General features: G+C 40.2%; 1 protein-coding gene across 4 annotated transcripts in view; it reads right to left on the reverse strand.

Moving 5' to 3' along the window:
• The window catches only part of LOC108718748 (disco-interacting protein 2 homolog C), a 278249-nt gene that overhangs the window by 99878 nt on the left and 164524 nt on the right, over positions 1-13847 (reverse strand). For all 4 annotated transcript variants that reach the window (XM_041565809.1, XM_041565806.1, XM_041565808.1 and 1 more), the window contains 4 exons: positions 13532-13642; positions 12207-12332; positions 11008-11217; positions 3770-3901 (listed from right to left, as the gene is read on the reverse strand). In XM_041565809.1, the coding sequence (XP_041421743.1) occupies positions 3770-3901; positions 11008-11217; positions 12207-12332; positions 13532-13642 (579 nt within the window). The remainder of the gene's footprint in view (positions 1-3769; positions 3902-11007; positions 11218-12206; positions 12333-13531; positions 13643-13847) is intronic.

Here is a 13847-nt window from a genome sequence, read left to right on the forward strand (position 1 = left end):
AGCTTCACACATTTCAATCAGTCGTTCTCAGAATAACCAACATTAGCTCCAGAAGAATATACTGGAAGAAAAGTTCCTGCGGCTTTATTTTTCAACTCTAATTTGAACTGGAATGAAATACAGGTACGGGACCAGTTATCCAGAAAGCTCCGATTTACGAAATGCCTGTCTCCCTTAGACTCCATTTTATCCAATTTTTTAAAAATGATTCCCCTTTTCTCTGTAATAATAAAACAGTAGCTTGTACTTGATCCCAACTAAGATATAATTAATCCTTATTGGAGGCAAAACCAGCCTATTGGGTTTATTTAATGTTTACATGATTTTCTAGTAGACTTAAAGGGGAAGTAAAGTCTAAAATAGAATAAAGCCAGAAATGCTGTATTTTGTATCCTAAACATAAACATGAACTTACTGCACCACAAGCCTAATCAAACAAATGATTTATGCTTTCAAAGTTGGCCACAGGGGTCACCATCTTGTAACTTTGTTAAACATCTTTGCAAGACCAAGACTGTGCACATGCTCTGTGGTCTGGGCTGCTTAGGGATCGTCATAAATGATCAAAACAGCACAAGTCAAATAATATCTGCCAGAAGCCGATACAGCAAGACTGATTAATAATCAGAATATACAGACTGCACTGGGTCCTGTGTTGTCATGTAATCTAATGTGGATTTTATAGTTTTTGTATTGTTTAAAACAAACTTTCTCCAACTCTGCAGAACCAGTGGCTGCAGCAAAATAATCCTCCAAATAGAATCCCAGTTTATCTGATTAAATCTGGCTCCATGATCTTTGTCCCTGCAGCTGGAGTTGGAAACAGTAAAGGGGATGTAAAGGCAAAAATAAAATCCAATACAAATCTCTACACAGTCGCCGACTGCTCTACAGGGAAACAAACAAAGCTGCTTGAGTTCTACATGGCTGGGAAGTAAGGCGGGGGCTCCCCCTGCTGTTCATAAGTATGATTGTTTCCCTGCAGAGCAGTTAGGGACCGTCTGACAATTCTTATCCACAGCAGTAAATTAATGCATACAGTCAGGTTACTTATAAAAACAGTACAGATTTTTTAAATAAAGTATATTGGAGATAGATTTCTTTTTTATTAAAGAAAATAAAAATTGGATTTTTTTTTTTTTTTGCCTTTACATGCTCGTTAAGGTATGGACATCCAAATTATGGAAAGATCCGTTATCCAGAAAAACCCAGGTCCAGAGCATTCTGTACCTGTACTAGTTTTGGCTAAATACAATCTCGATCTGGGTTTGGACTGCGTACCTGAGTTGGGTGTGCATTACTGAACATTTTATAAAAAAGAACCACAGTTCCACAGTTTGATAAAATCGCTGCTCCCCAACTTTCTTTGGAAAACCTCAAAACAAATGAATGTAACACTGCTTAAAGTTTTCGTCCTAGAATTTTTACAAATGACCAATTATTTCTTTCTAGCTCTCAAAGTTATTTATAATGACTGGAAACTTCGGCGCCTCCTGCTGTTCATGTTGGCCAACTAGCTACACTCTGCTGAAAATTTAATTAGTGAGAAAAGGAAGGCGGACAAAGGAAAGTCTTATGATGTCGCTATGCTTAGAACAGATCAGAGAAAAGTTAGATGACTCCAATTTGCTCATAAAGCAGAGTAACATTGCAAGACGTTCCTTTTCCCGTGTAATTCATTTTCAACCAACCGTAACCACAGGATATACATTGCATTACATTTCCTCGACATCTGTTACAGAGAAACATTTTTTTTAGAATGTACATTACAGGTATGAGACCTGTTATCCAGAATGCTTGGGACCTTGTGTTTTCCGGATAAGGGATCTTTCTGTAATTTGGATCTCCATACATTAAGGGGGTAATTTACTAAACTCAATTTTTTTCTGGTCAAGGTTTTTTTGGGCAAAAACTAAAATTCTTAGAGGAAAAAAATGATACCCGAAGCTGCTAAAAGTCAGAATCCGAAAATCCACCATATCAAACCTGCCGAGGTCATGTAGAATTCAATGGCAAATGTCATTTTTACATTTTGACGAATTTCATTTGATAATCCAAAGAATTTGGGGTTTTGTGGTTTTTTAACCAGGATTTTCAGACCCAAATTTTTCAAGTCTTTGTATTGATAATTAAGATAAAATCGTGGATGGGAGTTTTGGTTGAGCTTGGTTTAATAAAAAGATGAGATAAACATTAAATAAACCCAATAGGCTGGTTTTGCTTCCAATAAGGATTAATTATATCTTCGTTTGGATCAAGTACAAGTTACTGTTTTATTATTACAGAGAAAAAGGAAATATTTTTTTTTTAATGTGGCTAATTTGGATAAAATGGAGTCTATGGGAGACGGGCCTTTTATTGATAACAGGTTTACAGATAATGGATCCTATACAGGTACTAGAATATTTGTGTTGTAATGTCTGACAGCAATAGGTTGTACGAAGGTGACGTTCCTGTTTAAACACAGAGGTAACACAGCTATTGGTTAGTACATTTTCATTCCAATGATTTACGAGCAACTATTAAATCGATAGATGGGATTTTCATTATTGGTAATCTAAAGGTGTATTAGCAGCTGATATATTGTGTATGCTATATAGAGATAATGAGCACACAATGCAGTATATTGATTTGAAATTGTGCAGCTGTAAACAAACAAAGAGTAGGAGCTGTTTGTAGATTCCACCCCCAACACAAACAACAAATAATGTGTTTTATGTGAATGTTTCTCGGGCTGATTGAACATTTTCTCTAGGAACGAGGAGCTACCGAGTTTCCAATGTTATGTTTGCTTTCCTCAAGCAGTGTGAGATCCAAAGGAACATCAGGTATTTACCCTGTTTATTCTGTATAGTAGAATAGAATGTTATGCATTTGGGGTACTTGCTTCTTCACTAGGCATACTGGGAAACTCTAAACCTCTGCCTTCATTCTGTATTTCTGCATTTTCACATAATCCATCCTCAACCTCAAGTCTTCTCGGATCATCAAGGGGCAGATTTATTAAGGTTTGAATGGTTAGTTCGAATTCAAATTTTTTTCTCTATGTCAAAACTCACAAATTCAAATTTAAAAGCACCAACTTGAATGTACTTGTTCATTTACCGTATATACTCGAGTATAAGCCGAGTTTTTCAGCCCCCAAAATATGCTGAAAAACTCTACCTCGGCTTATACTCGGGTCAAGCGCAAAAACGGTCGCCGGCGTCTAAGAATAGTCGCCGCGCCTAAGAATAGTCGCTGCGCCTAAGAATAGTCACTGGCACCTAAGAATAGTCGCTGGCATCCGAGAATAGTCTCCAAGAATATTCGCCGGCGTCCAAGAATGGTCGCCGGCTTCCAAAAACAAGACGCCGGCACCTCCAATGGGAGCAGAAACCCTCAATTTTTTGATTGAAACTTACCAGAAGCTGCTGCATTTCTCACCCTCGGCTTATACTCGAGTCAATAAGCTTACCCAGTTTTTGAAGGTAAAATTAGGTACCTCGGCTTATACTCGGGACGGCTTATACTCGAGTATATACGGTACAAGTCAATGGTAAAGGTCAGTTGAACCATTTGAATATGACATTCAAGTTTTTTCGAAGGAAAACTCTATTCAAATTTGATTCGTATTCGGGACTAATCGATCGAATATTAGGCATTCAAGTTTTTTCATACATAACCTCCCATTTGAGTTGTGAGTACATTCAAATTTATTAGAGTATTTTGAGAAAGAGACAACCTGCTGGCCATCTGTACATTCACTCAATATTTCCTTTCTACCTACCGTCTCCGGTCTCCATAAGCTCAGCGTTTCCGTATTTGGGAGCCGCCCGCGATGTTGACCCCTGTGGCCTTTCCACTTGTATCGAGTGCTCTGAGGTGTACGTGGTAACGTCTGGAGGGGCCGAATGGTTTTCTAAAGAAAAAAAGAAAGTACAGGTTAGTAATGATATTGCCAATGGTCATGATGAAGCCGAGGAACTTATCCCAACAGAGGCATCGCTCATAGAGATAAGTGAGCTAATGAAAAGAGCTGCAAAAAAAAAAAAGGATATTGAAAGCCACGGAGAGCTAACCTATGCCATTCTAGCTGTTGCTGAACTACAGCTCCCAGCATCCTCCAACAGCCGGGAGCCAGAAGTTAGCAATCACTGCCGTAGGTTTAGTATTAGCAATGGGGATTAGAGCAATGGAAAATGTTAACATCAAGCCATTGCACATGGGCATTGAATACATACAGATGGGCAGGTTTAACTTGATGCATCTGGCACGTGCACCACATGCATCCAAAAGAAAGAAAAAAAGTCAGCTCCATCTGTATACTGATTTAGCATCATGAATGGAGGGGGGTGCAGAAAACTCTGGAGGGATATATTTGCCATTTCATGCATCGTATACATTGAAGCAGGCATGGGCAACTGACACAATTCCAGAAGTTATTCAACTACAACTCCCAGCATCACCCCTATAACCGTTGGCTGGAAGACTACTAGATGCCCATCATTTCCTTACACACTCTTCTAGCTTATTAAAAAGCTAGCTCTATATTTCTATAGCTCATTATATATATTATTATAGCTCACTCTATATTTCTCTTAATGATCAGTAACACGCATTGATATGGCTTATTCTGCACAGGGAGGCTAATTTACCTAAATATTAACATCTCATTAATAGCCATTATTTATTTTTATAGCGCCAGCAATTTACACAGCGCTTTACATTCATTTAAAACAAACATGGGGTCTTACAATCAACTAGGGTTTCAGACTAAAAGTCAGATCAGAGGGCCCTGCTCACAAGAGCTTACAGTCTAAAGGGTGTTGTGGAAATTCAGTTACCGGAGGCCACTTGAGGTAAAAGACAAAGCTTATTTGACATGAACTCACAAATTAGAGCCCTTTAGCGGGTTGGGTACCCGCGGGTTACCCGCAAAAAAACGGGCACCCTGCGGAACGAGTATAGGATTTTCCGGTGCGGGTATAGATGCAGGTCTGCAGGTCTCATCTAAATTTCTTATCTTATGTAATATTGTCTATATTTTACTCCTTTTAAAGTTTCAAAAAACTTGTTTCTGTCCCCGCCCACTTTTGATGATGTCACTTCTGGTTTGCAGCACCATCACTTCCTGTTTGATGGTGGTCGGTGGGTTGCAGGATGGGTTGCGTATAAGGCAGTTGCGGGTCCAGGTCGTGTAGTGGACCAAAGTGGGTAAATACGCGGATTGCGGTTTGGGTCACAGGCTGCGGCTTCAGGTCTTAGAAATTGGTTCCGTGCAGGACTCTATCACAAATAGTCAGAACCCGAACAATGAGACCACAGGGGTTTTTATAGACTTTTAAAAAGGAAGTTACCAGTGGGAGAGGATAGAGAGATCACCCCACAGAACAGAAATACAAAATACTGCTCTTTTTAGCCAAATAGATGGCTCTGCCTCAAGGCCAGGGTATAAGTGACCAAGACTAGGTTGGGGGGGGTCTCTATGTGGGAGTCTGCATACATAGAATTTTATTCTCTCTCAGTTCTCCCTCTTGATCCAAAGGAACATACAAATAACATACTGTAGTATAATTAGTAATATGGTTAGGGAGTAAATAAGAAAGCAAAATATGAGGGTACTGCTGATTTACCTGCATCTGTGGTGGGATGAAGGCTGCACGTTTAGACAAGAGTAGTCAAGTCAGACTAAGGCGAACCTGCAGGGCTGCTCTCAGGGGGGTACCATAGTCAGTGGCCCTGTTGCAGGGGGAGCCCCAAAATATGTAAAAGTGTGATTTGCAAAGTAGGTGGGGCTTGCTGGGTAAAGGTGGCATTTGGGTGGATTGTGGAAAGGGTTTCAGCATAATGGGGCATGAGTCGATCTGGGTTGTGGTTGTGCATGCCACATTTTTTTCCAACAAGTTAATAATCAGGAACCCCTGAAGAGGAGGGCCAGCTAACTTAGTAATATGGGGCCCCCTGATTCCTGATGACCTTACTGTTCACAAGTTTACAATACTGGACACATTTTTCCCATTGTTACCCCTTTATTATTAGGCTTATTTGGACCCTAGCAACCAGATTGGTGAAATTGCAAACTGAAGAGCTGCTAAATAAAAAGCTAAATAGTTCAAAAAACCACAAATAATAAAAAATGAAAACCAATTGCAAGTTGTCTCAGAATATCTCTACATCATACTAAAAGTTCATTTGAAGGCGAACAATCCCCTCTTTCTGTTGGGGGGAGTCTGTATATGTAATTAATAATATCATTATTCTATTGCTACTAGAAGCAAGGAGAGTTTCCATAATGAAGAAACATGCCCCCCCCCAAGAAAATCGACTTTAGCTTAATTAGTAACACAGCAGGGGAACACAAGCTCTGCTGCTCCTAATAACTAACCTCCAGTCCTACCTGCCGACAGCCTCCCTGATAAAGCATCTCCGCATCCCATCTCCAGCGATTTTCTAGAGCAAATTCATATTTCATCTACCCACCTACATACTGATGAATGCCACGGGTCAACCCAGCACGGAAGCTTTGCCCTACTTGTCTCATTCAGAAGCATAATGTGCAAAAGAAACAAAAATATATATATTTATATCCTGGTATACATACTGTGACACTCTCTGCATTTCCTCCTATTTCCTTCAGAGAAGAAAAGCAATTGTAAGTCACGATATTGATAGAGACACTCCTGGCCAGACATAATATCATTAACCCTACAGATGATGGCTTTGCTATGGAGCCGACTTTAGTAAGGTGGACAATATACCCAAAAACGCCCTTTAAAAATTAAAACATGTTAAAAGTTTAAAAGTGTTTTCTCCTGCTGGAATCTTAATAAAAATGAAGTTTTGTCCTATTTTCAAATTTTTTTAGTCACCATTTATGAAAAAGTTGATTTAATGAAAATGTATTCTCAAAATTACTTTTTTCCATTATTCACTGAAGCATTTCTCTTGCTCTGAGATAGCAAAAACCACTATAACCTACGGCCAGATCTTAATTGGAAACATGGCTGAATATTTTTTAAAATTTTAAGGGAAATCCATATCCATGCAAATAATATGACAGTGCCAGAAATAATGTTTCATTTTCTTTGGGTGAAATGGTTCAAGAATGAATACTGAATGTTAGTTAATCTGCTCTAATTGGTAACCCAGGTGAGTGCACTGACCATGAAGCCTACAAGCAGGCAGTTAGTTGGTGGCACTGGCCATGAAGCCTACATGCAGACAGTAAGTGGCCCTGAACATGAAGCCTATGTGCAGGAAATTAGTGGCACTGACCATGAAGCCTATGAGCAGGCAGTTAGTTGGTGGCACTGACCATGAAGCCTACAAGCAGGCAGTTCATTAGTGGCACTGACCATGAAGCCTACAAGCAAACAATTAGTGGCACTAACAATGAAGTCTACAAGCAGGCAGTTCATTAGTGGCACTGACCATGAAGCCTGCATGCAGACAGTAAGTGGCCCTGAACATGAAGCCTATGTGCTACGCAATATGTTGGCGCTATATAAATACATGTTAATAATAATAAAATGTGCAGGAAATTAGTGGCACTGACCATGAAGCCTATGAGCAGGCAGTTAGTTGGTGGCACTGGCCATGAAGCCTACAAGCAGGCAGTTAGTTGGTGGCACTGGCCATGAAGCCTACAAGCAGGCAGTTAGTGGCACTGACAATGAAGTCTACAAGCAGGCAGTTAATTAGTGGCACTGACCATGAAGCCTGCATGCAGACAGTAAGTTTCTCTGAACATGAAGCCTATGAGCAGTCAGTTAGTTGGTGGCACTGACCATGAAGCCTACAACCAGGCAGTTAGTTGGTGGCACTGATGATGAAGCCTACATGCAGACAGTAAGTGGCCCTGAACATGAAGCCTATGTGCTGGAAATTAGTGGCACTGACCATGAAGCCTACGTGCAGGCAGTTAGTTAGTGGCATTGACCATGAAGTGCAGAGATAATAAGGTCCACCTGCAGCTCCAGTGAAATTCTCGATCTATGGCAGCTAAGTTTATACCAAATGATACTGTTCTGTGCACTCTAATAGTACATGTATGGCCATTATCACAAGAAAACCTTTGTTTCCATATTTAAAAATTGTGTTTCAGTTCAGCAGATGTGTAATTTGAGGGTCCAGCAGCTTGCACCCTAAGCTGTCCCCTGCACGCTTTCACTCCAAAGCAAGGGAAACAGGCATGAACAGTACATTTATATTTGGAACTGTACAGCAGATCATGCAACCGGCCCAGGCCCCCCACAGTCATGGTGTATGCTGTATGGTCATTATATCACTGGCCTGGTGCAATAATAAATGACCCCTCATATGTTTAGTTGTGTTAAACTACAGACAAATCTGCAAGTTAATCCTTAAATATCACTGAACCACAACCCCAGCACCTGCTGACAGACTTCAACTGTTGGGGTGCTGGCAGTGTAGTTCCCCACATCTCGGGGGCCACAGGTTGCTCTTAGCTGTCCTGTGTGATTGTGCATTAAAGTCATGTGAAATAGACGTGTAAACAAGTACCAAAGAGTGTGAACATGGCTTCATCTCATATAACAGTAGCCTAAAAAGAGACACCTAAGCATTTAATAAAAAGGGCTATAAATGATCATTGCAGTTTGGTAAAAGACTCACCCACACAAAGGCGCAATGGAAATTCTGAAAGCAAAAGGGGGCAAGAAAAGCAACACAAATTAGCCCAATATGTTGCCTATAGACTGACAACCCATAAAGCCCCCCAAAGAATAAATCAAATAGGTTATGTTTTCCTCTGCCCTGTGGCAAAGCTGCAGTTCAGTCATGCTTTATGGCTGAGATTCTAGTTTATTGCAGAACATTTCGTCCCAGAGGTCACAAATACTATCCGATACCTAAGTGCAGGATGCTGTCTCTTGAAAAGGTTTAGATAAGGCAAAGGAAATGACCATACATCAGTTATTAAAACTAACTGGCAATGCATAAAATATTAAAAACAATATTTTTTTAAAAAGCGAAATTTGAGTGAAATTACTTTAAACGGGTTCAATGAATAATACCCTTTGTTTTTTTATCAACATAGTTGTACAAATCATTCAGCTAATTAACAGACAGTTGGTTAAAAAAAATTCTAAAAACAAAAGATATCTTTCTTTTCTGTCTAAGTATCGATAACACCAAAACCCAAATATGGTGACAGATGGGTTGTTCTTAAATGCCTACGGGCCTTAGCAGATCCATATAATGAAAAATCCATTTAGAAACAGATAAGCTAAACTCTTTAAGGGCAGAGACACACGTGAAGATTCAAGAAGACTTAGTCGACTAATAGCCTCTTCTTCAGGCAACTAATCTCCCCAAAAAACCTTGCCGCCAGCTAGAATCTAAATTGCCGGTGGGACAGCACTCGGATCGCTTTGTTTTCTGAAGTCGCCCGAAGTTGCCTCACGAAGAAATTTCGGGTGACTTTGGAAAACAAATCACGATTTATATTCTAGCTGGCGCAAAGGCTTTTCGGGGAGATAATTTGCCCGAAGAAGAGGCTATTAGTCGCCAGGTGACTAAATCTCCTCGATTCTACACATGTCTCTGCCCTAATTCTTTAACTCTAACTCACAATGAGAGAAAGACTCTTTGAATAGGAAAAAGTACTCCAGCCAGTTCTTTATTGCTTTCAGTTGTGCGGAGGTATAATTCAACAAACTCTGAAGAACGACAAGTTGCCCTTTCCTTGTACATGGGATGAGGATGTAACCGTATATAAATGGCTTGGGGCAGGGAGTTTAGTAGCCAAAAGTGTTGTGTATATACTGTATATAGGTATGGGATCTAGTATCCAGAATGTGCAAGAAATGGGGCATTCCAGATAAAGGGTCTTTCTATAATTTGGATCTCCATACCTTAAGTCTACTAAAAAAATAATATATTTATATATAACATAATATATATATTTATATCTTAGTTGGGATCAAGTAGGGGGTATTGTTTTACATTACGTAGAAAAGAAGAATCATTTTTAAAAAAATGTAATAGTTTCCTTAAAATAGAGTCTATGGGAGACAGCATTTCTGTAATTCGGAGCTTTCTGAATAATTGGGTTTTCGGATAATTTATCCCATACCTGTATAAATATATTAATTTTGTCCAAGGAGTTAACTCTGCTTGAACAACAAACCAAATGTAATACAGGTTTGGGATTCTTTAACCGCAAACCCATTATTCAGATAGCTCGAAATTACGGAAAGGGCGTCTCCCATCAGTAGCGTAACTAGAGGGGGCGGGCCCTGGTGCGTGACGTGCAGCCAGGCTCGCCCCCTCCGTACCGGTAGTTCTGTCTCCCATAGACTCCATTTTATTCAAATAATCCAATTTTTAAAAAATTATTTCCTTTTTCTCTGTAATAATACAACAGGAGCTTGTACTTGATCCAAACTAAGATAAAATTAATCCTTATTGGAAGCAAAACCAGCCTATTGGGGTTATTTAATGATTACATGATTTTCTAGTAGACTTAAGGTATCAAGATCCAAATTATGGAAAGATCCGTTATCTGGAAAACCCCAGGTCCCTAGCATTCTGGATAACAGGTCTCACACCTGTATTAATGAGAATGCTTAATTCATTAAGTATGCATTTTACATAAGTCCATTCAAAAACAGACTTTACTTGATGACCCAAAAGACATTGTATAACTCTTCCCTTTTTCTTGGAACACAGTTGACATTCCATCTACTGACAACATTCCCATTACGCTGCTGGATTATAAAAGCCTGATCTGTTATTAAATTTTAATGATGGACACATAATAAACCAAGAGAGAGAGAGGAAGCCACCAACATTCCCCCCGGTGCCATTGAGAGGAGCATTTATAGAATCCTTCCCACCTAAACGCTAATAGAAGACCTTTTTCTGCCATTTATTTTTGTTTCCCAGGCACCCAATCAATTTTTATGATCTCCACAACCTTAATCGCAATATAATCGTTATGCGACGGTTTACAATAGCAAATACAAGGAACGAGACAAATGATTTTACTAAAGTCGCACCCACCTATGTGTGTCTGGGCCATGACGTCCGCTAATCTATGTGCGGCACCACTGCCTCCGCTTTGCGTTGAAGAGGAAGAAGTGGTCGATGTGGTAGATCCATGGATCGCTTGGGTGATCCAGTGTTCCATGTTTATACTACCCTGACTTGACGTGGGAGTACCTTGGGAGTCCCCTTGTACAGAGCCTTCATCTTCTGAGCCTGAAGAGGTATCTGTAGAAGAAGATAAACAAGGCATATTCCATGAATTATACATATTATTATATTTATAAAGCCACCACTACCAGGGAAGGACTGGCCCACTATCTACTAGAAGAAAACTCAGTGGGCCCTGGTCCTGTTGGGCCCCACTGACATTAGCACGCCCCGCCTCCCCCAATCCAACACTGACCACTACCATCACTTGGAACTGGCATTCCCCTTTACCCCATTGTAACATCCAATTTGCTGGCCATAGTCACACACACTAAAGTCAAGTTATTTTAGAATTCTGGGACAAAAATCAGAAGGAAACAAACTCCTGCTACTTAATGCCCTGGTCAGAACTAAACTCAAGACCCAAGCAAAGCTACCCCATACATTCCTACACTCCATAAGTGCCAAAGTGTAAGTTTTGGTCAAGTCAGTAGGGACTGTTCATTTAGAACTGCAATTTAATATATTAACCCAACCATGGGTAAACTAACTAAGACTGCTCTTCTGAACACAATTGCAATTTGCATTATTCTTCTATTTTTAAGACCAGTTTATTTTTCACCAATTGTGATTCCACCCCCACCCCCCAATAAACATTGCATGGGGTAAAAATGATGTCTGGTGAGTTTAAAATACTTTGCATGGGGTAAGAATAACATCACAGGGGGTTAAAATATATGGCTGGGGCCTCATGTGGAAGAGCTCAATCATATAGACTCAGTAATATCATTCAGGAGAGTTAAAGAGGCACTACGCTAAATCATAATATAAGATGGGTATAAGATCTATTACTAGGAATGCTCGGAACCTGCCTTCCGGGTAAAGGATCTTTCAGTAATACGGAGCACTAAGTCTTAAGGCATAAACATTAAAAACCCCAACAGGATGTTTTTGCTATCATGCTGCAGACCCTACCAATCCCCCTTACTTACTTGACCCAAGGGAAAATTAGAAGAAGCCATCAATATAACAGGACAATGACAATGAGATATCATTCAGCTGCTTACCTGGGGGTGTGTAGGCATCCATTGAGGTTTGTACCACCAGGGAGCGCCGTTTGGATGGCATTGGTACGGCCATCTTCCTTTCTTTATTTTTAGCCAGGGCTGCCTGCACTGCTTCTGTATGAACATCTACAACAGAGAGAAGATACAACTCATGGAGGGGTAATGGTAATACATATAGCATTCCTACAAGCACTATGTCTTTTTGTAGTAAACCGATTTCTTTCTTAACGTGCTCAACTCTTCTTTAGAATTGTGGGATATTCAATAATTATATGCAAATGCCCCAGAGACAGTGAGAGACTGGTTTGCCAGAGTTCCAGAGAATCTACAGGTGGGTCCTATTCTAGAAAAAAATTAGCCATTTCTTATTTCCACCATAATGGCAGAGACACACGTGGAGTTTCAGGGAGATTTAGTCGCCCAACGACATATCGCCTCTTCTTTGGGCGACTAATCTCCCCGAACTGCCTTCCCGCCGGCAGGAATCGCTTTGTTTTCTGAAGTCACCCGAAGTTTCCTCGGCAGGCAACTTCAGGCGACTTTGGAAAACCTCTATACCAGTGATCCCCAACCAGTGGCTCTTGCGTAACATGTTGCTCTCCAACCCTTTGGGTGTTGTTCTCAGTGGCCTCAAAGCAGGTGATTATTTTTGAATTCCAGGTAAGTTTTGGTTGCATAAAAACAAGATGTACTGCCAAACAGAGCCTCCTGTAGGCTGCCAGTCCATATTGGGGCTACCAAATAGCCAATCACAGACCTTATTTGTAACCCCCAGAAGCTTTTTTCATGCTTGTGTTGCTCTCCAACTCCTTTTACATTTGAATGTGGCTCACGGGTAAAAAAGGTTGGGGACCCCTGCTCTATACCATTTGGCTCTGTTTCCATCTTGTTGTGAGGGTGGTTCCTGGGTCTCAGGTTCTCTGGTATGCTCTTGCGGACCCAGTCCAGTACTGTTTAGCAGGTGGGGTAACACCACATTTGCATTCGGTATAGGGGTAATCATTTACTAAACTTATAATGATTACAACAACCAATATTTAAGGAATCCAAAATATAATGTACCGGTACACTATATTCTTTATATTTTTAATTGGTCTGTTACATTCTGCCTTGCTGAACAGCACAGTGGATGGACCTACTTATTGTTATAACACCTTTACATACGGAGTCAATGCAGAATCCATAAACAACCACTAAAACTACATTTTTATTCCCCTATTTTTCTAAGGGAAAAGATTACCTCCCCCAAACCTCTTGATGGGTTATAATCCCCTAGGAAAAAGCATACATATTTTGATGATCCAGTAAGATAAAGTGTCACTCACCCGATCGATATCGTTCATCTCGAGAACCTGAAGAGCGTCGGCGGTGATACCTGGAGGAAGAGGAAGGGGTGACAGGGGTTCTTCGTTCTGGGGGTAACGCCTGCTCCATCCCTGCAAAAGGTTACAGAATAAGCTGTACATTGCAGTTAACTATTGATTCAGGAATCCTAATTTGCATCACTTCTCTATTTTCCAAAAAAGCATTTGACTATTTCTATAGCGCTACTTGTAATAGCAGCAAATTGCATGTAAATAAAAGGAAAACAAAACAAAGTGGATGCAATACAATAAGGATAGAATATATTAAAAGGGCTAG

This window comes from Xenopus laevis, chromosome 6L, assembly GCF_017654675.1.
Source record: "Xenopus laevis strain J_2021 chromosome 6L, Xenopus_laevis_v10.1, whole genome shotgun sequence".
NCBI lineage: Eukaryota > Metazoa > Chordata > Amphibia > Anura > Pipidae > Xenopus > Xenopus laevis.